Consider the following 25,818-nt stretch of genomic DNA (forward strand, 5'->3'; position numbering starts at 1 on the left):
AGCCCTATTGTCAAAGACCACAATCCTTAATTTTGACATCATGTTTGAATTAAAAGAAAACTTGTTCTTCTGGTATTTAGATCAATGAAAGGATTTTTGTATTCAGAGAAAAAAAGAGGTAGTAAATATTAGACAACATGTATATTACAATGATATCAAAGAAAGGTCTGTATAAATCACTTCAACCAACAAGCTACACTAGCTCCATGCTGAATGTAGGCAGCCAATAAGGGTGCACTGACCTGGGCCGCCTCTGATGGTACACATCTTGACCTGAGAAGTCAGTGCTCCCACTCTCAACTCCTCGAGATCCCCTCATTTCCCCCGAACTTCTACTTACTTGTAGCCCTATTTTTTCCTGTCTGAACCATTCTTCCTCATCCCCTCTGCCTCCCGCATGAAAACAGAAACAGGGCTCTTTCTTTTATGAGGGATCTTTCATGGATTTCATGGCGGCCATCTTTTTATTTTTCATTGTTGGATGGCCCCTTCATGCAACGGGCATGTTTGCCTTGGAGAAGGGACAATTCATTAGAAATTAAGGTGACCCCTCACCATTAGCAACCCTGGCGTTATGCTGGGGTTCTGATGTCAATAATGAGCACTGTAGTGGCTTGTACCTGCTGGGTAAGCCTGCCCGCTAGCCCACGTTAGAGGCTCTCGCCTTGCATGGGCCTGTTGAGTCAAGTGGGTGGTCTGTTATTGGACAGTACAGGCTGCTACAACAGCCACCTGGTATCACATCAATCTTTTCAATAATGGGTCTACTAAACTGTATGATCAAAGAATGTGACTATTTTTCAAAGATGAGCATAACACTGAAGTTGACAATATAACATGAGTGCTGCATAAAAACATTAACTTCCCTAAGTATGTATATTTGATCAGACTCTTTGGTGCAAAAATAAATGCCTATCCAGACGTTTCTCATATGAATGGAGGATAGCATAGGGGCAACGTGCTGATCTTGGAAGCAAGACCATGCAGAGGAACAGAGGTTCGAATCCCAGATCTGTGCTATGAAAAAACAATAAAATAAAAATAAATGTGTATCAAAAAATGAACAACCCTCTTTAAAATCCTAGCAATCCTAGCCAGGATGAAGCAGCACGGGAGCTGTAGTCTGCACGTTGCAGGCCCCTCCTTTACTGTGAGGGCTAGTACCATTCCACTATCTCTGCCGAATGAATGGCACGGATCTAAAACTCATCTGCAACTATATGGTAGCAGAAGTTCTTGATCCAGAGTTTAAAGGTCATCTATTTTAAGTGTTTTGTAGTACAGCAACCACAGTTAATTTGAAATGACATGCTTGTAGTTCTCACTCACTAAAATTGATCCCTGCTGTCGGTTGCCAGATGGAGATTGTTGTGCTTCTATCAGAAGATCTGGCAACTACCACACATTCTTTTTATGTTGAACTGAATGCTGCAGCTCTAAAGAGGGGGCAAAATACTCTCGCTAATTTTGAGATTCAATTTGAATCTTTTTTAGGTGGGTTGAGTTTAACAGAGGGAATTTCTAATTGATCATCCATGTTGGATTAAAAAGGCAGTTGATCAATGGGATTGGTCTGAAAATGTCAAAAACACGCATAGATATCCCGTGTTGGCACGTGTGTGGGAGGAACATAAGAAGCAGGGTACATTGGCCCCATATTTGAAAAGGTCACCCTCTAAATTCGTATCCTCTCCTTTTATGAGATTCCGCTTTAATTTAGTTTTAACTCGGGAAATCTTAACTATAAGGAAGGTCTGGCCTCGCGACTTGGCTTTTTTTCGTTATTGTTAGGACAAGGAGAAAAGTGAATCATTGACACATATAATTTTAGAATGTCTGGAGCTAAATCCTCTCCAAATAATGTATTTTAGTAACTTTGTGTATAGTGTCAACTGTGTTGACTGACATAATTTCTATAACTGGCTGTTGAGTGGATCTTGCACCCCGATATTGCTGTTGTGAGTTCCTGACACAGATTAAGCTGTTATTATGTAAGGGGATTGTGAAATTAATTTCATTTGATGAAATGGATGAGATTTATTTGTAATGTTGTAATCATTTGTTGTGAAGATAAACAATTTGTAACTAGGATGATTTTAAATTGTAAAGGTTGATAATATTAACCAATACAACACAACAACAACAAAAAACAATTAAGAATGCAATATGAAGACTTCTTAAGAGTGAAACAAAATAACAGTATAGAGTAGGATAATCACTCGCATGGACATGCTCATCAAGTTATTGATTTATTAGACCAAAAGTAGTTATAACGCAAATAGAGGGCATGGTAAATGTAAAAGCAAGTCAGTACTTGCCAAAATAGTGAGAGCCACTATGCTGAGGATTAAGACCACCAAATGACCAGTTCTATCGGAAGGTGCCAATTCATGAGGGCTTACAATCCCATTTTAGTTTGCTGTGGCGCACTAGGGGAGAAATGTCAATTTTCATCTCATCGGGTATTGTCCTAAAAGACTATCTAGCACCCAAATGCCATGCAGTTCTCCTTTGAACACTAGTACCAAGACCAACCCAGCTCACAAGTGTTTATCTTTTTAGGGACCATCGGTGAGGTGTTGCTGAGAGAATGGGGCCCACATCTCCATTACCCGTCCTAACCTCAAGAGTTTCGACATTTGACAAATGCGTGAGAGCAAACAAGGCCACCTTGCCTGTTTTATGAGATCGTACCCACTCGCTAAGGTGTGCAATCACATTGCAACTAATTGTGCCATAACAGAGGCGTAAACACCATTTGCATATCAGTCTGGTCTCATCACGAATGATGATTCAGCACTAAAATGGCATTGCCATATGGAGATGTCAATTTCATTCATCAGTGAAAGGGGGTAAAGAGGAACAGCTTTGCCAGTGAGAGGTTTAATATCAATCTTGGCTAATATTTCACATCACTTTGTGTCTATAAACAGGCAGACTTTGATCAAAATGGGCTGTGGCAAGGCCGGAACTGTTCACTTTAACAAAAGAGACTGATACACATAGATTGTAATGCATGTCTGTGTACAAATATCTCCTCCCTGAATATGGGTGATGGAAACTTGTTCTCTGTGCCTATTGGGACGGGCGGTTTGAAGTTTTTTACAAATGGCGAATAGGGCTCTTCCTGTTTGTCACTGCCCTTGACAATGCCTCTGGGGCGGTCGAAACATTGAGAGTTTTATCTAAATTAAAGATGCAATAGCACGCTTTGTTCTAGTAGCATCTTCTGTTGGCCACTGTTTTAAACTCAGGCCATCACACCTGGGTAGGCTAGCGGTGGCCTTCTTAAACCGCTCCCATTACCATGTGGCTTTAGTTAAGCAGAGAATTTGTAATTTACATTCTCTGGACAGTGGTGACTGCCAGGGAATAGTAGCAGAGTCTCGACAAACAAGCTCTTGCCGGTTCCTCTACCAGGCAGCCCCATAAAGGATGGATCTTGTGACCTTAGCCCACAGCATGATTGGTGGCAGTGGTGCGTGTGTGTGTGTGCTTGTGTGAGTGGCACGCCCATGGGTGTAGGCCGCATGGGACAGGTAGTGGCAAGGGTGGGTGCTACATCAGTGTGGTAGGAGGGGTGCAGTCCAAGCAAGAGCATTGTTTGGTCTGTATCATGTATGAGTGTAAAGGGAATGAGTTGGATGAGTTGCAAGTGTGGATGAAGCAGTCCTCTCCTGTGTGTGACACTGAGCTACCTACAATACTATTTCATAACAATATCTTGTAATAAACAGGGCAGTTTCCATACAATGTTTTGATCATGTAGTGCACATACTTTGGAAGCAGCAGTTGTTTGTGTAATTTGAAACTAAAGGGGGTATTTTCTATTCAATGCTAATTGCCTGCAGACGAACACCATTGTTTGCACTTATGTTGTATTAGGTCCCTTGCATGCAATTGTAAACATTCACAAGAAGGAGGGGGATACTGAAGAGTAAAACTAGGTGCTTTGTCATTTATTCTTTACTTTTCCTCTACGTCTTGTGAACAAATAAATACAGGCTGCAAATTACGCTTTGCAAGTGGCATTTATTTATAGGTTCCTATGGAATCCGCCTACTATTTATCAGGTGCAAACTCAAGGCGGATTCCATAGGAATCTATTTGTTTTACACCGGCATGAAAATCTTATGCAGGTGTAAAATGAAGTGCACTGACAAGAGGGAGGATGTCCACAGGCTGGAGCATTTGACTCTGCCAGTGCCCATCCTCCACCTTGTCAGTGCATGAAAATGAGGCAGTGCGTGCAATGGAGGTGTAAAAGCATTTTCCAGCATTGGATCTTTCATAGATTCACATGCTGTGAATATTCCCTGCCAACAGGATGGGAATCCTTGGTAACAGAGCAGTTTATTTTTAAACTGAAAACTTCAGTCACTTTAGTGCTCAATTACTGTCATTTTGGCTCATACTGTTGTGACGAATCAACTTCCGGAGTACCAGTAGTCCAGGGATGAACATCGGTTTCTAAACCATCAATCAACCCTACACCTCTAGTACACCAGAAGGGATCCGAACAGATTGGAATACAAGTAAATTATAAGACCTCCTTGGCCAATTTGGGTAACGTGGACGGAACGGCAGGCTTATGTCCGCAAGGTCGTGGATTGTTGGTTAGTTGCAACACAGTGAAAATACAATTATTAACCAATGATAAAAGGGACTATCCAGTCATGGTTGTATAAAAATATATATTTATTATTACTACAACAGACAGTTCTAGCACACTACAATTACAACCCACATGGTAAAAGAACACCGAGGACAGATCACGAAGGAAAGGGATGCACTCTGGATACTGACAGGAGGGTAGTTTGTAAAGTAATCAGTCTTCTAGTTCTAGACTTTTTTGGTTACAGCACCAAAGGGGCAAATGGTCGTAACTGTGTCTTGGGGTCTTCGGAGAAGGACCAGCGGGGCAGAACCACAATGTACCTAGTGCTGAAGAAGTTCTTGGTGCTCAACAGCATCAAGGCAGTTCCAGGACACATCGCAGCCCGTGAGAAAGAGTTAGTGGTGAGAGACAGCTACGGGTATCAGGTGGCAGGCAGTTCGGCAAGCGAGGCTGGATGGACGTCTGCAGGCTGTCCAGCGCGGCAGTTCAGGGCCAAGAATCGCTGTTTGGTTGGCGGATCTGGAATGCTAGTCTAGTCTTCTCGGGCGGCTCTGGTGACTGCAGCGTGACAACAGTCAGCGGTGCTGCCGGATGTCATTTGAAGACTTCACTATCTCGGAATTGTCTTTAAAAAGATGGACTCTGGATGATGCTTTTGTGGCACTCCTCTTAGCTTCTTCGCAAGGCTCGTGTCCTTTCAAGGTGGACGGCCCAAAGCTCAGGATGGTGTTTGCAGGCGACTGCCTTGTTCTTTGTACAGAGACTCTCCAGCACTTCCCTCCTAGGAAGCTTGCTGTCAGAATCTAGCAGGGCACGATGTGTGCTGGCTGGCTACCGGTTCTGGATCTGCTGGATGGCTCCTCTGAGTCCGGTATCTCCATCTGTTCCCTGCGAGATGTTTAGGGGAGGGGATCTTGCTTCCCTCTTGGAACCCCTGGCCTTCCTTCACTGGCGGAAGATGTAAGGTAGACTGTACCTTCAGCTCAGATCCAAATGAGTCCTTCTTCTCACTCCTTGAGAAGTCTTCAGATGATCTGATCAGTGAGGGGCTCAGCCCTCTCTTAAAGCCAAACAGGCCCCAGGGATTGGTGTAGGCCTAGCCTAACCTAAGTGAGCCAATCCTAGGTGGTCTCCAACAATCTTCTGTGATGCTTCAGGTCAGAACCAGGGCACTTGGCAACAGACAGGGGAAAGATGACAACATATACTTCTAAGTCCCACCCATCTTCCTGTCTGCTGTACATCAAAGTGTCTCCCTAATTAACTGAGCCCTATGCAGTGCTTGATCACAACATGGGCTTCCTTTGAAGTAGGGGGTTGCAGGCATACTTTTGTCTCCTACAATTCACATACTTCTCTGTTCTGAAAGGAATGGTTCCAGACAGGACATTCAGTGCCCTTTCAAACCAAGGAGGGGTGTTAGTACGAGGTTGACACATTGCATTACTAATAGGTGTTGGCGCCTGGTCTCCATTGTCACTTCCTGCACCTAGGCCTTCCCTGAGGCCTGCTAATTAACATTCTTCAGTATTCATCGCCACCAGCAAGGTTTGATAATGGAGATTCAAATCCATGGGGCCTTGAAATTCTAATCAGGCTGCTCATGGCCAAAGGCTTTTGATGTACCCACAGCTGTCAGGTGTCAGCAACACATGACAGGGGAGGGCGGCACTGGTAAGATGTGTCCTCCCAGAGTACATGACTATTTTTCTTCTGTGCGGTGAGCATGGAAAATGTGCACGGGAATGGCCCCAACATTCAAAACAAACAAAAAAGCCCAGGCGAGCGCACTCTTCCCGTGCGGATGGTCGAATTCCTCACAACTGTCCCTATCCAATAGGAAGGACTCCCTTAGCTCCACCCTTGGTAGCCATCTTCAGATTGTTAACCCACATTTCATGTTGGAAGTCCTCATAAAAAGCTCTCTAATATTCGACATTCTTCACAATTTTCAACACAATTTCTCAATTCCAAGAACAGTTTTGATGATCCTGTGCTCAGGCAACACCTGGTGTTTCACTCAGGTTACTCACCATCTTCTCCATGAGCGGATTTCTTATCTTCGACTCCTCTCTGATGTTGAGGCCTACACCATACTTGAGGCCAAGAGGAAAAGTCTGCTCAAGGCCTGCCACTGGTGTGAACTGAAGAATGTGTTCATGGAGGATCTGCATGACAACTGCCTTTACTGTTTGCATCCGAGGCACATCATACAGAAGTATGAGATCAGGATGCATGTCATTTCTTTGAATATATTTCTCCTACTGGATATTTCACCGAATCCATTTCACAGAAAAACCACATCTTCTATTTTCTTTTTTTTTTTAATGCAGGGATAGACCCCTGGAAGCCCCGCCTCACCCTTCCCTACCCTAACTTATACCCTTACCCCACCTATTATCCATTACACATATACCATTTCCCCTACTTTTTTCAATGAAATATATTTGGTGAAATCTCAGTAGGGGAAATGGTATTTGAAGAAATCTACGGTAACGGTGAGATCATCCATTCTTTTTCTAACAAAACACTCTGAGACTGCCACCAGAGGTAATTGGCGTGGCTCGAAGAAGCTGGGGGCGCCTCTGACTCAGCTTCGGTCTATAGTCATGCCCTAGTCACTGTACAACTTCTAGGAAGAGGTCTAGATTGCATGAAGAGGCATCACGAAGCAGGAAGATGACTCATACAGTACCTCCATCTGGGTCTTCCTCATAGAAGTATGCACCTTCACTGACCATGCAGAAATCGACATCTACCATCTTGCCGACGGCTCATGGCATGCCTTTGTTTTCATCTTCAAAACATAAGGCCCAGTTGACGCATGCAAAGTCTTCGACCCCGTCAATGGCAAGACCTATGACCCGTTGACGACCATGGCAAGGACAATGACCACGTCAACGACCATAGCAAGGACAATGACCCCGTCGTCAAACCCCAAATCAATCCTGTTGACAAACGTTTATAAGTAATCCACTGCTACACCGTCAATTAGTTCAGTCAGTCTAGTCTACACTTACAGCACAGTCATGTCAGCCATCCACATTGGCTGCATTACCATAGCCAGCCTGCCTTTTTCCACTAGCGCTTGGGCGAGAGTAGGATTGTCAATGGCTCCACCTGAGGTGATCCTCCAGTCCAGTGCAGATCTTGAAGGTCCACTGGCAGTTTTTTTTGATGATGTGATGATGATGATGAGGCGGCATTGGAAAAGGCCCCCACCAGCTCCAAATGGGACATTCCTCAACCTAAGGCAACCCCTGCTCATGTTCCTCTACCTAGAGCAGTCTCGGCAACATTGATAGGCTCCCTGCACCTCAAGGTGTTACACTGGACATTGTGAACACCCTAAAATCATTCGTGTCAGAGCTGCAACACAGGTTGCTCCCCCTGCGACACCTCAACAGGGCATGAGTGGGTTAACTGCCCCCCCTCATCCTATGAGGCAACACTGCCCCCCGCCAGCAGCACAGCTAACGGACACAGAGTCGTAAGATGATGTTCCCGACGACCAAGCATTCATTCACACAACAGACACAGGCACAGATGAATTTGATGCCCTTGTCCCTGCAGACAGCAAACTGGATGAGGTCTCCCTACGCGATTCACCACTGGATGAAATGGGGCATTTCCACGCCTTAATGTGTAGGGTGACAAATATGTTCGAACTAGCTCCTGAAGAGCAGAAAAAGGACAGCTTGCTCTACCATCAGCGGGAGCAGCACAGAAAATTGGTTGTGGCCATACCCCTGCTGGATGACATCTGGGAAAACGGCTTATTAACAATTACCCGTCCTCTGCACCTTCCAAAAAGGAGAGGTTTGACAGGAAATATAGAGTGCCTGACGCTGCACCTGCATGCCTTATCATACAACCTACCTTAGATTCTGTGGTGTCAGCAGCAGCCCACAAATGCTCCGCAAACCATTCGTCTTCCTTTTCAGTCCCCCCAAAGATTGAAAGCATCTGAACGCATTTGGGAAGAAGGTGATTACAACAGCCGCCACCACCATCAAGGCAGCCAGTGCCATGGCCATTCTCTCAAGATACGACCGAGAACTCTGGTTCAAGATGGGTCCCATCCTAGAGTTCCTACATGATGATAAGAAGCCCAGAGGCTTTCATCCTTTTTCTTGAAGAGAAGGGGCTTCTGGTCGTGTCCGCGGACATCACCGGCAGCTGCGGAATGGCTCTGTACTTCGCAGACACGGCTGACTCTAGGCTATCAATTTCAGGCCCACAGTTCAAGGAGAGGTAGTAGACATGCCATTCAATGGCCTTGAACTCTTTGGCAGGAAAGTGGACGAGACATTGCAGACCATGAAGACTGACACAGACACGGCACACTCCCTTGGCACATCGCAGCAGAAGCGCCAGTTCTTTTGTTCGAGAAAGTCCTATTTCTCAAGAACTAGACTAGAGTATTGGGCTTCCTACCCGTCCCCATTGTCATTTTATAAATCCCCTTCTTACTCGACGTCAGATGCGCTTACAAGAATCAGTTACAAGCCTTGAGGGGCCAATATGCTACACAAACCTGACCCGACTTTGGTCCAGCTTCCCCACTTTCGCACCCCATTGGGGGGAAGCCTGTCACAGTTCGTCAATGAGTGGGAAAAGATCACCACCGACAGCTGGGTGCTATCTCTTCTCCAGCAGTGTCACATGTGGAGTTCGTCAAGTGGTTGCCAATCATTCCTCTGTTCCAGAAAGTGGAAAAGCACATACATCTGCTGCTGCAGGAGGTCCAATTCTTGTTATCTAAGTGCGCCATCAAGAAAGTTCTACATGACCAAAAAGGATAAGGTGTCTACTGAAGGTACTTCATAGTACGAAAAAAGTCGGGGGTTGGAGGCCCATAATAAACTTCTGAATTCTAAAAAAGTTCTTGAAAGCCCAAGCTTTCAGAATGGTAATGTTGCTGCAAGTTCTGTCCCCGTTACAAGAAGGGGACTTTCTAGCATCCCTAGACCCAGAGGACGTCTATTTCCATGTTCCAATCCACTGGAAATACTGCCACTACTTGCGCTTTATTGTCACAGGTTGCCACTACCATTTCAAGGCCCTACCCTCAGACTCCGGTTGGCCCCAAGAATTTTCACCAAGTTCCTGGCTCCAGTAGGGGCCCTTCTGTGGCAAACAGGCATACACGTCTCTCCCTACTTGGATGACTGGCTGGGGTCAGTTGCCTTGTTCGACATAGTGGCTCAGCACACTGCTTGGACTGTTCAATCCCTGTAGTCTCTCTGGTTCTCTGTGAACTATCCAAAATCCTGTCGGCCCCCTTCTAAGCAGGCTCTCTACTTGGGCGCAAGCCTAGAAACATGCTCTTGCAGGGCGACTCCATCGGAGGAGAGGGTCCAACAACTCTCCCACTTGCCATCTGCATCTGACCACCTCCTGAAGCCCCTAATAGGAATTATGTCCTCTTTCAGCCCCCTACTGCAACACTGCACACTCTGCAGGAGTTCCTCGATGCACACTGGTGGCAAGCGACCGGCTCCTGGGAGGACAAGATTTCACTGATAGGGCTCTTCAAGAAACCATTCGACGGTGGTCACTCTGTTCTCATCTAGTTCATGGTTCTCCTTTTCGCCTGCCCTCTCACCAAGTCACAACAGATGCCTCCCGGGAGGGCAGGGGCGCACATACAGGAAGCCTTCATGCCAGGGGCTTGTCGACGGTGGAAAAGAAAATACTCCTCATCAACTTTCTAGAGCTCAGTGCTGCTTTTTGGGCGCTTAAGTCATTCCTCCCTCAGGTCAGCAGTCGGGTGGTACGAATCATTACAGACAACACCACCACAATGTTTTATGTGTGCAAGCAGGGAGGCACCAGATCCCTCTCTCTATCGATAAAGGCACAAATCCTGTTGCTATGGGCACTGAAGCACCACATGTTCCTCATTCCTTTGCATCTTCCAGGTGTTCAGAACATCATGGTGGATTCCCTCAGCAGGGAACTCGGCTCCTGTCAGGAGTGGGAACTACAAGTCTCTTAGCTCCTCTGGCTATTCCATCACTGGATTGCCTCCGTAAATCGACTTTTTGCCACCTATGAGAACAAGAGGCGCATGGTTTTTGCTAGCAGGTTTCTACATCTGGCGAGCCTCTGGAATGCCTTATCATTCCCCTCGGGGTGGTGGTACGGGGGGATTCCTTTACGCTTTCCCTACAATACGCTTGGTGGCATGAGTATTAGTCATGTTCAGACAACATAGGTGCAGACTGATCGTAGTGACCCTGCCTGGCCAAGACAGTTTTGGTACTCTGACTTCCTGTCCCTGTCCTTCCACCCCATGGGGCATCCTCCTTGAACGATCTACTATCCAGGGACAAGGGTGCAGTCCTCCATCACAACCCATCTCAACCTGGCAGCCTGCTTCCTGTGCTCCCTGAATTTGGCTCCATCCCATTGCCTCGGGACTACAGGGACATTCTGGCGCGAGCACGAAACCCATCCCAGCTCGCCTGCTACAAGAGCAAATAGAAACATTTTACTATTTGATATGGACCACGGGGTCTGGACCCTTTTACTGTGCAATCAAAGTACATCTTACCTTGCCTACTGTTTCTGGCGCAGGCCGGTTTGGCACATTCCTCCATCACGGTGCATCTGGCAGTGGTGTCATGGTACACCCATTCTTCTTCTGTGTCTTCTCTTTGGTCTAACCGGCTTATCAAGGACTTCTTCAAGGGTATCTTTCGTTCTTTCCTACCTACCAGGTGCCCAGCTCCGACTTGGGTGCTGAATGTGCTTCTGTGAGGCTCACACAACCTCCATTTGAGCCATTACACAAGTCTTCACTAAAGTTCTGCTTTTGGAAGATCGCCTTCCTGTTCGCCATCACTTCAGCATGAAGAGTTGGGGAATTCCAAGGTTCCGCCGGCATTCCACCTCAATGAACCAGTGCTGTTACCTGTTTTCTTCAGAAGCGTGGGATCTCCAGCTAAGCTATATTTACCTTCCTTGGATGTGGAAGGTGCTATGTCACGCGCTCAGTCTTTCCAAAAAACCTCTCAACTCTTTGTTACATTTAGTCCCTCGGGTGTAGGAAAGACACTTTCCAAGTGTTCAATTGCCAGGTGGATTTCATTTAGCATTTCTTTCTGTCATCAACAGGCGGGCAGGCCTCTCCTGGGAAAACCCAGGGCACATTCCACTAGAGCAGTGCCTGCTATGATGGCGTTCCTATCTGGGGTTCCCCTGTAAGACATCTGCACAGCAGCGACCTGGAGGTTCATCCACATCTTTACAAGTTTTTACTGCATCAACAGGAATTCTGCGGAGTCGGCCAGACAGTTCTATGCAACCTGTTTACATACGGTCAGTGGGCCTCATTACAAGTCTGGCGGTAACCATGCCAGTAAAACCGTCAGGTAATCGCCGGATTTGTAAACAGTTACCGGCACCTAGCTTCCTGGTAACACGGGGACATTACAAGTCCCTGCTGACCGGGAGCTAGGTGCTAGTAATAGGTTCTTCCCCATTCCCATATAGTCCTAGATGGCTCTATGGGAGTGGGGACCACGGAAACACCGGCACCGGTAATAGCGGTGCTGGTGCTTCCGTGAAATTCTGTGGGCTGGTGCCGGTCCGCCAGGCAAGTCAGTCCTGCCATGCGGGAGGGCACCCGGCTGCCAGACTTGTACTTTGCAGGTCTGGAAACAACAGTGCTGGTAAGCTTTCCGGCACAGTAATCCGGACCAGCATCGTTGTAATGAGGGCCAGTGTCTCCTGTGGTGAGTGTTGCTACATGGAGCTTGCCTCCACCCGGGTATGGTTATATGGTACTGCTTTGTGATCTATTCACAGCATGTGAATCTATGAATGGTACTCTGCAGGAGAAGGAATACGTTACTTACTTGTAATTCTTGTCCTCCAGAATTGTACCTTTCATAGATTCACATGCAACACCCCCACCTACCCATCTAGTTCTTCTTACCTTTCTTGGCTTATACTACCACTCTACGTGCGCTTGCCCAAAATCTGAAGATGGCTACCAGGGGTGAAGCTAAGGGAGCCCTTCCTATTGGATAGGGCAGTAAGGCCAAAATGACTAAAAGAGCACTAAAGTGACTGAAGAATTCAGTTGAAAAATAAACTGCTCTATGTTACCGAGGATTCACAGCCCGACGACAGGGAATATTCACAGCATGTGAATCTATGAAAGAAACCAATGCTGGAGAACATGAGTTACAGGTAAGTAACCTATTCCTTGCGCCTACTTTTATGCCTCCATTTCCTGCACCAAGCCATTTAAAGGTGAGCTGTAAACATCACTGCTGAATCACAGCGAGGTGTGTTGTAAATAAAAGACTTTAATTCACTGAACAATGATGTATATTTTTGTAACATATGCAAGGCACATGTGTATATTTGTGAGGGACGCACCTAATGTGGGGGTAAAGCAAGGGTAGGAAAGAGGGTCTCTATGGCCTACTGCCAATGCCGGAGGCACCTTCAAAATCTTGGCAGGCATTAATCTTTAACTCAAAATATCGGAAATCATTGGCACGCCTGCATGTCCTGCCACAGGGCTGACTCCTGGAAAATGGGAGATATGGAAAAAAGCATAGATGGGCCACCGGTGCCTCCTGCTCTTTTTAGACCCAGGTCAGGAGGTCGGGGCTAGGCAAAGCTATGGGCTGCGGCAAGGTTTTTTCTTGTCGAGTTCAGAGAGTCACTTACAGGATGCATTAGGGTGTAGGCGGTAATGCCCCCACTTTATTCAGATGCCCTGGTAAGTAAGACAATCTGTGACAGGAGGCCTAATGCAGCCCCTCTTAGGCATGGGCATTGTAACTGTGTACTGGGGATGTTGGGCATGGCTGGGGGTGGAGGACTGAGCCATCCCCAGTGCATATGAGCAGCACAGGGTTGTCCCCAACTTGTGGTGCAGCGCTACGCAAGCCGGGTCAAATGGTAGCACCTCACTGACAGACAAGAGGTCTTGACCCCTTCCCCACATGGGCTCTCATTAATACTGGGGTGGGGACAGCATGATGAGAGAAAATAGTGAAGTGAAGTACTCTTTGCTTTTCCTGTCTGATGCAGTGCTGCCTATGCTGGGGACAGAGGAGAGGTAGGAGAACAGAAGCAAGTATGTGACTGCTGCTAGTAAGTGGTTCAGAGTTGTGCGTGAGAGAAGTGGGTGTGTCTGTACAGGTGCATGTGTGATGTGTATGTGTGCCTGTGCAAGTGGTTGCATGTGTCTGGAAGAGGGTGTGTTTGTGTGTGTTTGTTTTCATGCATGTCAGGGTAGGGGCCTCAGAGATGAATCCATGAGACTGTACACATTTAGCATGCAAACCTGTTTTACAGGGACGTGCTGGTATATGGTGTGGGTCCAGACCACATGAAACTATTTTTGAATGGCAATGTTGAATAATGCGAGTAATGAAAAGAGGCAACATGAATATGTTTCACCATGGCAATGCTGGCATATATTGTGGGCATGGGCAAAATGCAAATGATTCACTGTGAGAATGCAGGCATATATTATGGCCACAGGCCTCAGGGAAGTGCACTTGCACAGTAGTATATTGGCATATATTGTGCACAGCCAGGTTGGAAATGTTTTACTTAGCAATACTGGCATTTATCGGGCACTGCTAATGTGGTAACTGTAGCAGTGCACATTCATGCATTGCATTATACACAGTAGAAACATGTGTTCTCACAGTGGCATGCTGGAATATATCTGTCACAAGCAGCATGACAATGTGTTATATACTGGCAAGCTGGCATACATTGTCAGCAAATGGGCCAGTGTACTCTTGGTTTTGAAACTTGACATCTATTTGAGTTTTTCATGTGTTCTCCTACAGAAACGATTATACATTTTATGGGGCGTTTTTTTTTACACAACTTTCTTAAATATCTGCTGTAAAATGAACCATTTAAAAATATTCGTTACTATTCTGGGCTCCCCCAATCCCTAAAGGGGGTAAATTCGAAGAAAATATTCCATAACAAATCACCGGTAACCACCGGTGCCAAGAGAGGTGGCCCCCAGGTAATTCTGTGTAGCTGAATATCCTCAAATCTAGTTGGCTGATAAAAATAACATCAAAAAGCAGGCTTGATTCATAGGAGATTCCGTTGTTAAAGGCCTAATTTCTGGGGCCCTGAAGTGTCTGTTACAAATCACAAATAAGAATTATCAATAGCGACTCTAATGCGTTCACTTAGTTATTTATCCAAACTTCATAAACTATTCCTCTCCAAACACTAGATGGCAGGAGAGTGCAACGTAAAACAGATTAATGCTTCACAAATAGTAACTACACGGACAGTTAAGCCAAGTACAGTGGGTAGGAGACTGGTAAGGCGATTGGTTTACAGGACTTAAACAGGTTAAACACATACATACATACATTTTTTTATTTCCTACCTTTATTTTTGTCGTTTACAGTTCTTCTCTGATCTCGGACGAGGCGAGCACCCCCTCAAGGAGATCCCCGACAAAAATATTGCCTCCTCAATCCCTCCTCTTCTCCCTACTTTGTCTTCTGTGCCCCTATGTCTTTCTCTACTCCCTGACACGTCTATTGCCTCCTCAAGTTCTATGCTGCTGTCTGACAAGCCACCTCCCCAAGTGCGTCTCTGCTTCCTGCTTGGTCTATTCACGCCCCCCTCTCCCCCGCTAAATCATTTGCTGCTCCTGAACAACTCTACTGCATCTGCTGGCCCTTTAGTGCTCCATAAGAAGTATCCCAAAGCATTTCTCTGATCAATTACAAGTCTACACCACTCCCACCCTTAATTGCTCCCTGACAAGTCAACTGGAAGGCCAAACCGTTTACTGCCCCTCCAAACCCTTCCCTGGACACTGACAAGGACACAGCCCTTTCTCAGCCCCCCTGCGAAGCTTGCCTCCTTCTCAATCCATTCTCTGCTACCTCGCAAGTCCACTTTCTAAGCTATTCTCTGTTCTTTGACAAATCTCCCGCCTCCTCAAGCCATTCTTTGTCCCTGGAAAGTCTATCACCTACCCACGCGCTTCCCTGCCACCTGGAAAGTCTATCACCTCCCCAATCCTTTCTCTGCTCCCTGGGAAGTCGATCACTCACCTCCCTAACCCTTTCCCTGCTCCCTGGAAAGTATATCACCTCCCAAACCCTTTCCCTGACCCTTGGAAAGTCTTTCACCCACCCCCAATCCTTTCTCTGCTCCCTGGGAAGTCGATCACTCACCTCCCTAACCTTTCCCCTGCTCTCTGGAAAGTCTATCACCTCCCCACGCCTGTCTATGCTCCCTGGAAAGTCTATCACCTCCCCAAACCTTTCTCTGTTCCCTGGAATGTCAATCACCTGCCCAGCCCTTTCCCTGCTCCCTGGGAAGTCTATCACCTCCGCAAACCTTTCTTTCCCTGCTCCCTGGAAAGTCTATCACCCACCCCCAATCCTTTCTCTGCTCCCTGGGAAGTCGATCACGCACCTCCCTAACCTTTCTCCTGCTCCCTGGAAAGTCTATCACCTCCCCAAGCCTGTCTATGCTCCCTGGAAAGTCTATCACCTCCCCAATCCCATTTTTGCTCACTGACAAATGTACCCACCAATGCGATCCAGCCTATCAATGGCCACGGTTTCAAAGGCACGCCTCATCATGGGGTACTCCTCCAACACCTCGTTAAAGTTGTCAACTGAGAGGGAGTACAGCCGGCAGTAGGTGTCGGCCCTCACACTGGCAGTCCGGCGGCCTCGCGTCAACAGGCAGATTTCTGCAACAAAAAAAGGAGAACACAGAGGTGAGAAAAGTGTGTTCACCAGCAGGTTAAAGTCTCTGGGGCTTGGATCCAGAACGTGAAACGTGAGTCATCGTGAGTCAACGCAGTGTGTAACGCGCAACAACTCAAGGCCCTGCCCAAAATTAAAACTGGAACATGGAATGAAGGGGTGACAAACTCTCCACCACAGTGACGGAGGCGGATCCTGCAAGCGCAGGATAGCGAGAGAGGAGGCGCCCTTCTTTGCTAAATGGCGTGCCCTGCAACTATAACCAAGAAGAGTCACTCACAATCAAAGCTCAACTAAAAACGGTTTATGGTCTTTCCATCTAATGCCATTCCATCCATTTTTTTCCATCTAAAAATGTGCACCTAATGCTTTTTTTTTTTTTTAAATGAATTTTTTTGTGGGGGGGTGGTCCCTCCCCTTGTTTTTTACCCGTTATAATGCACCTAAACAAAAATTAACCCTTGACCCCCCAAAAAATGCATTAGATGCTAAGTTTTTAGATGGAAAAAAATTTGATGGAATGGCATTAGATAGAAAGACCAGATACCCTAAAAAAATCAGCTATAAGTGGCCATCGGTGTGGCACAGAGGTTGACCCCAAAATGACCTTTCGGTATCAAACGCCAACATCCAAAACAGGAAGAGGGTGCACCCTAAACTTGATTTCGTCCTTTCGGGTGGGCATTGGGGTACATACAGCAGCACTAAGTTTTCCAAACAAGCTAAAATAATGGGGTTCAGGAAAATAAAGAGGGAACAAAAGCTTTAACTCTTTGACGATGAGCGCGCCTTACTCCAAATCCATGCCAACCCTTCTATGAGGGCTGGGCAACAATCCTTCAATGGAAGCAGGTAGACTACAAAATGTGTTAAAAGTATACCATCAGGCCATATCAGTACCCGGCAGGGGCGTGGTTTCGGCCTCCCAGCCAATGGCGAGGCTCAGAACCACCTGGTAAAGCTGCCGCTCCAAGCCTCCTCGTAGCTGGAGGCCCCCCTTCTTCCCCCACAGTGTGTGCGCTAAGCGCTCCCCTGCGTGTGCCCTGACTTTTGCATAGAAAGTGGGGTGAACCTGGCGCCTCCCTCAGTGAAGACACACCTACAGGGATGTTCACAAGAGCACCCCACAGTTCATATATTTTCTTGCAGGTCAGCGTTCGAGCACTCAGTTCCAGATGCCTCCTTCCTCATCCGCGATGCCAAATATGGCCTGAGCTGGGGACTAAGGCTAAGAGCAGCACCTGGACCCCAGGATCTGACAGACGGGTGGGGCTTGGACCCGGGCCGGCCTTCAGGGAAGGACTGGGGGCAAGGCTCAGGCTGTGCCTGCTTACAAGGGCTGTGGTTCACCTGATCACGAGCATCAGGGTAAACGTGTTACGGGGGCTGCTAATATGGCTCAGATAAGGCTTCCTGTCAAGGGGTAAAGACAGACTCTGACCTGGCCTGGGTTCAGGGGTACTAGCGGTCAAGGGTGGTGTTAGGTCTGGAAAAGATCTGGGGCTATGCTAATTTTGGGACTGCAGGTACTGGGGGCTAGCTAGCCTTTTTGGTTGTGACACCTGAGCTTCTATCCGGGGCTATAACCAAAAGACCTGGGGCTATACCCCCCTCGCTCCTCCCTCTAGCAAGTAGCAGCTCAGATGTGTGACCTGAGTACAAGGGTAACAGAGGGGCTAATGTGGAATAAGTTCACGTCGCTATGGGCCCTCAGTCTGGGTCAGACCAGGCCCACCAGAGTAGCGCCACTCTTCGATGCCACCTACCTCCAAAGTAGGAGCCATCGACCAGCTTCATCTCCTTGTTGCCCTTGGTCATGACGCTGACCACGCCGTGCTGGATGAAGTACATCTTCTTGCCAATGGTGCCCTCGCGGATGATGTAATCCGTCGGCTGGAAGACCTCGAACTTGAGCTTGGTGAGCATGGCCGTGACGAAGTTTGGGTCCGCGTTGGCAAAGAGCGGCATAGAAGCCACCAGCTTTCTGCAGTTAAAGTTCACAATTTCCTGCCCAGAGAAACGAGGAGATTTAGAAAAAATGAAGAGTGCGTGTGGCAAAGTCGCAACGTGGGCAGGTGGATGTGTGGAGTAGAGCAGGGAGGGTGGGAGAGGCGATTTGTGAGGTCCGAGCAGTACCTGAGGAAGGCGGTACTGAGGGCAGGAGCACATGGGAGAGCATTTGCATAGTCAGGAGCAAGGAGTTTATTTATGTTGCCATTTCTAAAGCGCACTAAACCCAGGGGCATCAAGGCGCTGTTACAGAACCAGTTGCACGCCAGTACCCGTAGGGAGTCCCAAGTTCAGCTCCAGTTCAATGCATGGGAAGGGAAACGTAGTGGTGAGATGGGAAGAAGAGAGGTGAGGTGCTTGGGAGAGTAGGGGCACAGCAATGAGTGGGAGATTACAGAACTGGGGATTATATGGGAGAGTAGGCACAGAGGGCGGAGGCTAGTGCACAGCAGTGAAGGGACAGAGAGATGAGGCATGCGCGCAAGAGGAGAGAATATAGAGAGGAAAGAGAAGGGGATGAAGGGGGAAGAAGGTGCTGTGGGGGCAATGCGGGGCAATAATGTACGGTGCAGAGATGAGTGCATGAAATAAAGTGGGGAGAGAAGGGGAAAAGCTCCAGCATCTATTGCAAGCCTCGCCACCTTTATCCTTCATCACAGTTCTCTATAATTTACATCAGCCACAGACATACTTGTCACGCTTACATATTGTTCATCTTCACCCCGCCATTCTAATCTCGAGTACTGAACTACCACTACAGAACTAACTCGCATATCATGTATGCTAATTCACCAAAATGCCAAGGGTAGTGGAAGTGACATCACAGGGACTGGCATCACGTGACCTTTGACCCTCACAGCATCCCAGGAACTGAAGTCATATGACGTTTGGCCCAGGTGGCATCATGGGAAGGGACATCGGGAAAGCAAGACACAAGGTAGTACTAAAGTGGATAAACGATGTTAACTTTGGTTCTGCCCTAAAGTGTAATGGGCGCAGTCACTAGACCAGGGGATAACTCATCAGTACCGTCACAGGCCAGGCACACGGCACTCTTAAGCCAGTATTGCCCTATGTGGCCAGTTACTGCCATGTTATATCTGTTTTAGCATCACATGCTAATTACTACTTCAGATGCCCGGCACTGCTATGATATTCTAAGTGCAACCTCATACCCCCGAATAGTGCCATCGTATACCAGTTTCACACTCCTTCACCATCTACAGCCTTCACATCCAAGCTCCTGCCTCAGAAACCCAAGTTCTGTAATCACTGCCAAGTGCAGCCGCGCCTTTGGTGCTGTCAATTGGAGAAGTTAAGGAAAATGAGGTTCTGTGAGGTAAAGCAATTTGCCCAGGATCAAACATATTGCTAAAATGGAGCAGCTGCGATTTGGGCGTGTTTCACAGTCTTAAATATACCCAGCAGACCATCTCTCCCACCGTCCTATATTTCATTTTACACCAACATACTAACATGTCTGCATTGTGTTCTTTCAATAGCAGAAGGAACTCCAGATAGCATTCTAAACCAATCTGAAAATATAAAATAAACCATTATCTAAAACCTGTTGGGTAAAAGCAAGCAGGGTTTATTGTCACTGTGATGGGATGCAGCCGAAAAACAGTAACTACCAGTTAATGCACTGAGCTATCCCCATCACATTCCACATACTGCATACAACGGCAATGTCCTAAGTGTACAACAGGGTATAGAAGTAAGTGCTTACCAGAGTCTGCACACAGGACATTTATACAGAGGGAGACAGCTCCCTACACAGCAATAATTCAGAAGATGCCAATGCACGTGGTATGGTGGACACTCTTTAGTTTCATCACACAGATGCACAAAGCGAACTTCTGGTGGCTGTGCACACACTTGCGATTTATTTAAAGGTGCGTTGGATCAAACGGATTTATTTTAGCCAACACTGTTTTTTCAGTGAGCATTGACACTTTGACATCTAAGTGAGAGCGCCAATAGGGCAGGGGTCGGAGATGCAGTGGCACCAAAGAAGGAGGGTGTTGTCCTTCAATTAGCCCCTATGCCCAGCACCCTCTCCACTGCTGGACGTCGTGCAGATAGCTGAATACTCAGTGTTGGTTCTGTATAGCTATTGCCTTGTCATTATCTATGCCCTCACAAAGGGAAGTCATACCTGCTTTCTTTACAGACAGCTTTGCCCATCTCCAGAAGATCACACCAGCACCTGGGGATTTGCCCTCTCTCATGACTACCGTGCTGCATCGTGCTTCCTGGCCACTGGCGAATGGGTCCCTGGAGTGAGCTCACTCCCACATCACACACCCTCCTGCAGAGCACTCACAAGTCTGCACACCTCACTCCTCAACTAACTTGGCATCTCACTTCATTGAGTGCCACACTCGCCTTGCTGCACGCCCCAACATCTCTTAACAAATCCTCAGCTCTGTGGGTCACTCGCCCTTCTCTCTGGCCAGTTCAGTCATCTTCTTGAACGCCTTCTTCACCCCTGACCCTCTCACTCCCTTCCCAAAGCACCGCAATAATGTATGGAGCCACTTCCACTAACCTCACTGAATCGAGTATTTGACACAACTCTCTAAACCTCTGCCTCACCTGTCTTAATGCCTCCCTCACTTTACTGAATGCCTTGCTCATCGTCCTAAACCTTTAACTCGCCTCCCTGGGTACCCCACTTCCCACCCCGAAGGCCACACTGGCCTCCCCAGGCACGTCACTCACCTCCCTTAGTGGCTCGTTGAGTTCCTCCAGGATGCTGTCCTCATCAAACATCTTGCCCTGGTAGCGGTGCTCGTAGTAGTCATGGATGCGCTGCCGGAAGTCTGCGGGCAGCTTGTGGAAGGACATGTACTGCTCCACTTGCTTGTACTGCACGGACATGGAGAGAGGGAAGGCAATAAGGGTCAAACGTGCACGTTTTCAGGCATTCCCAGGACAATCGCGATGCAGAATTAACTGCATCCCCACAAGCCATGCACAACAGTATTACAGAGCCGCAATTTATTGAAACTGTGGCAGGAATGCATTATCAGTATCACAGAGATGATGTTTATTGTAGCTTTAACTACAATGCATTATCAGTATCCTGGAGCTGCAATTCATTGCAGCTGTAGCAACAATGCATTGTCAGTATTACAGAGATGATGTTTATTGCAGCTTTAACTACAATGCATTATCAGTATCCTGGAGCTGCAATTCATTGCAGCTGTAGCAACAATGCATTGTCAGTATTACAGAGATGATGTTTATTGCAGCTTTAACTACAATGCATTATCAGTATCCTGGAGCTGCAATTCATTGCAGCTGTAGCAACAATGCATTATCAGTATTACAGAGATGATGTTTATTGCAGCTGTAACAACAATGCATTATCTGTATCCTGGAGCTGCAATTCATTGCAGCTGTAGCAACAATGCATTGTCAGTATTCCAGAGATGATGTTTATTGCAGCTGTAAGAACAATGCATTATCTGTATCCTGGAGCTGCAATTCATTGAAGCTGTAGCAGCAATGCATTTTCTGAGACTGCCCCATGGTAGTAGCGGTGCGCGATATAAATCAACATAATGTAACATAATGGAGACTGTTTTCACGGGAGCAGTATCATTCCAGAGCTGACATTTAATGCAACTACAGTAACGGTGCATTTTCAGGAATATAGATCTAGGTGAAGTAGCCAGTATGGAAATTGGGAAGATGCGTTGCTGCTTCAGGCCTCAGGAAGGCTTGGGGCCAGAGACAAGAGCCAGCTGAAACTAATCACATTTGGACGATGCACACCTTGGAAAGGAAGATGGGCTGAATCCACGGTTCGAGCCCTCCTTCCTTTGCAAGGGGCTTATATGCGGTTCTGCCCCTGATAGAGCCGCGGGGGACTGCAGCTCCAGCAGCCTTGCACTATCTATTTTTAGTCAACATTCACTGCAACAGCCATGGATGTGATCGCCAACATTCAATGCAACTGTAACAATGATATATGAGTAGTCTTTGAGTGCCAGAATTTACTGGGTATCCAGAGATATCACTGGAAGTAACATGGAGGTTGACTCTATACTTTTTTAAGGCACCATCCAACACTTTGCCTAAAAATTCTTGTACTGCAGTTTGTTTATATAAATGCACCAGTCATAAAATATATTGGGGAGGGTGTTTAGTGCCTTTAATAAGCATATCGATACACCCTCGAGGTTTTCTCCAGCGATTACATCACATATAACCAATTTACTGGCACCACAACAAAGGTGCACCCTCAGCACCGTAGGAGTGTAATTCAAAGCAACCGCAGCACAGATCCATCATCATGTTTTTCAGCGGCCACGGTAGCACCATGTCACAGCTGCAATGAATTGCTGCCGGAGCAGTAATGTATTATCAATGTTTTAGGGTGTGAATTAAATGGCTTATTGCACCAATGCAGTATTAGTGCTACAGAGCAGCCTCTGTAAACTGCAGCAAAGTACTAAACATTACCAACATTAATGAGCTGCCATTTAGTGTGACAGCAACAACAATGCATTATAGGTATTGTAGCAATGCCTTCGTAGTGCAAGATCCCACAATGCATTATCAGTATTTTGGAGTGGCCATTCACTGCGATGAGAGCAGTAATGCAGTGTCAGTATGATACACCCATCGTTCTCTCTGGCTAGAGCAGCAATGCATTTTCAATCTTATTAAGCAACTATTCTTTGCAAAGCTCTGCGGTGATGCATTAACATCATATAGAATTGATTATTGACTTGACATATGCAGCTATGCATGACTATTGCATTTCCAACTACAATAACATCCACACCCTCTCCTATCTCCTTCCCACCTAAATATCTTACTCGCTCACGCAAGGATCAGAATCTTCAGGTCCTTTATGATAGCAACTTATGACTGCAACAATTCATTGGTACCACTGCTGCACGTATTAACCTCCGCAACATTTGGAAAATTCATCATTTTCTTACTAGCCATTCCACAAAAACTCTAGTTACCACTCTTGTGCTTAGCAAATTGTATTATTGCTCAAACCTACTTCATCTTGGCTCTCCTCTCTACTCCTTCCTCTTCTGGAAAAAGTACTTAACTTTTCTACCTGCACTCACTACAACATACCCTGGTCCCCCCAACCGCCTTCTACCTATTGCCAACATGCTGGTTTGCTTTCCATACAAAACCACTCTCTTTTCTAGTGCCTCCTAGCCTACAAAGCTATCTTTGGTCTTGCTCCTCTGTGCCTCTCTGATTATATCACAGTTCACTCACCGTCTCCTTCCCTCTGATCCTCCTCTGCACACAACCTCATGCCCCATACCCTGCCTGTACCTCCTCATTGCCACTCTTTCTCCCTACTTGCATGCTACTCCGAAACCCACTGGCCATTACAATCAAAGCCAGCCAAGTGTGGATCTCTTCAAAGCTCGGCTGCAACTTCACTTACTGCCCAGAGAGGGAGCTCCCCCTGAAATCTCCCCGATCCTCCTTAGCTGACCCACCGGTCTTGGCATTGTGTATATTTAGTTTGAAGCATGTACCCGCTTTTTTATATAGATTTTGTTTCTGCTTGTTTTGTTTTCCCTGGTATGTACTCACATTGTTTACACCCTCAAAAACGGGCCCACTACTTGTTCTCATCTTTATGCTATTGTACAGGCACCCTTTGTGGGCATAGCTCTGCCATCTGCGAATGTCTCATTGTTAAGTCATTTCAGATCGAAATTGACATCCCTGTTCTTCAAATAAATACAAACACATAGCTATCATTCACTGGGATTGTGTCAGTAATACATTATCAGTATCACATAGCCCTCATTGACTGTGATGGCAGCAGCAAAGGCTTGTCACTTTTAGAAGCTAGTCATTCACTGCGACAGCAGCAGCAAAGCATTGCCCTCATTACGTTTGAGGCACTCTTCACTGTGACCACGATCAGGATCACTATCAGGATCACTTACTGTAGCCGCAGCAGCAGCAGCAGCAGCAGCAGCAGCCGCAGCAGCAGCGATGCATCATCGGTGTCATGGAACTAGCGTTCACTAGCACGGTAGCAGCGATTCCTCGAATCACAGCGCTATCATTTAACCAGACTAGAGCAGCAGTGCAATATCAGTATCTCAGACCTTTTACTGCAATTAATATTACACTGTCACTCAGAATATTGAGGGAATGTCACTGTGAAAGTGAATTACTGTCTGAAGGCAGCATTCTGAAGTATGGATGTTTATCTTCTATTACAAATAGTCGATGAGCACTTGATAGTAAATTCTCAAACGTATAATTACAATTTGACTTTTGAAAACAACACAAAAACAACTGTAGAAAAAACTCGAATTCTCTGTATTTTAGACACATTTAACATACAATAAAACATATTTAAAATGCTGTGGCCAAAATTAATTCTGTACTGGAACACATGTGAAATTGTTAATTAATTAATGTGTCCTGATGAAAGCCATAAAATAACTGCACATCTTTTGAAATAGCTTGACATGCAGTGTATACCTGCCATATAGACTTAAGATAATTTAACATCGTCTGCATTAAGAAAGAATACGTTTTCCTGAGGGTCTCCATCTTCGAATTTTCTGGTTGCACATTGCTTTGCTCTGTTTGTGCTTCTTAGAAGGATGTATGTTATGATAGGTCTCCTTCATTAGGGATCTACCCACCCCAAGTTCTGTTGAACAGCCCTAGATCCCCCCGGGGAAGCAGTTGTCCACCTTTTGCCCATGGTGCTGTAATTACCTCTCTTCCTCCAATGGCTCCACGTAACACAACATAATGGGCATATTTGTAGAGCACAAGTTCACCCACACATGGGTTTCGTGGCGCTATTGATAGATACCAGATGTTTATTGTTACCCAACTCAACGGTACTCATTTTATCGATCATTGAAGGAAGAATGGCTGAGTGATTTTATAGGATTCAAATCTGTTACCATGATGTCAAGCAGAGGCCCTTATAGGGGATGGATAAGTCCACTCCATCACAGACCCGGCCTGACATCTGAAACTGGTTGCAACTTGTGGTCCCCACTTACCTTGATTGATGTGCTGGTAAAGGATGTATGTGGGTGCTTGACATGTGTATGTCCTTCCCGAAAATATGCGGGTGGGGGGACCTCTCTTGATTCATGAAGGTTTGACATGCACTGCTAGTCCTGTATGCATTGGTGTGGTGTCTTTGGCACGTATGGACTGGGATGTACTTATCTATGAGAGAGGAGAGCATACAACACATCCCTATCAAATTTTTATTCTTAAAAATTGTGAAATAATGAAATACTACATGTTACTGAATGTGCACAGTTAAATTGAAAACTATTGAGATAAAGTTTGTCATTTTACAAATTGTGTGGTAAATTTCTACAATTGTATATGAGAAAAGATAAAGTTTTTTATTGATTATATGTTAAAACATAATAAATGACTATTTTTGATACAAATTGGTGTGGCATA

General features: G+C 46.3%; 1 protein-coding gene across 1 annotated transcript in view; it reads right to left on the bottom strand.

Moving 5' to 3' along the window:
* Positions 1–25,818, bottom strand: part of HCN2 (hyperpolarization activated cyclic nucleotide gated potassium and sodium channel 2) — an 812,769-nt gene that overhangs the window by 24,210 nt on the left and 762,741 nt on the right. The window contains exons 5-7 of the mRNA XM_069647901.1: positions 21,094–21,240; positions 18,126–18,366; positions 16,179–16,343 (exon numbers count right to left, since the gene is read on the bottom strand). Coding sequence (XP_069504002.1) covers positions 16,179–16,343; positions 18,126–18,366; positions 21,094–21,240 — 553 coding nt within the window. The remainder of the gene's footprint in view (positions 1–16,178; positions 16,344–18,125; positions 18,367–21,093; positions 21,241–25,818) is intronic.

The sequence above is a fragment of the Ambystoma mexicanum genome, chromosome 1p (genome assembly GCF_040938575.1).
Source record: "Ambystoma mexicanum isolate Mex_15411 chromosome 1p, UKY_AmexF1_1, whole genome shotgun sequence".
Lineage (NCBI taxonomy): Eukaryota > Metazoa > Chordata > Amphibia > Caudata > Ambystomatidae > Ambystoma > Ambystoma mexicanum.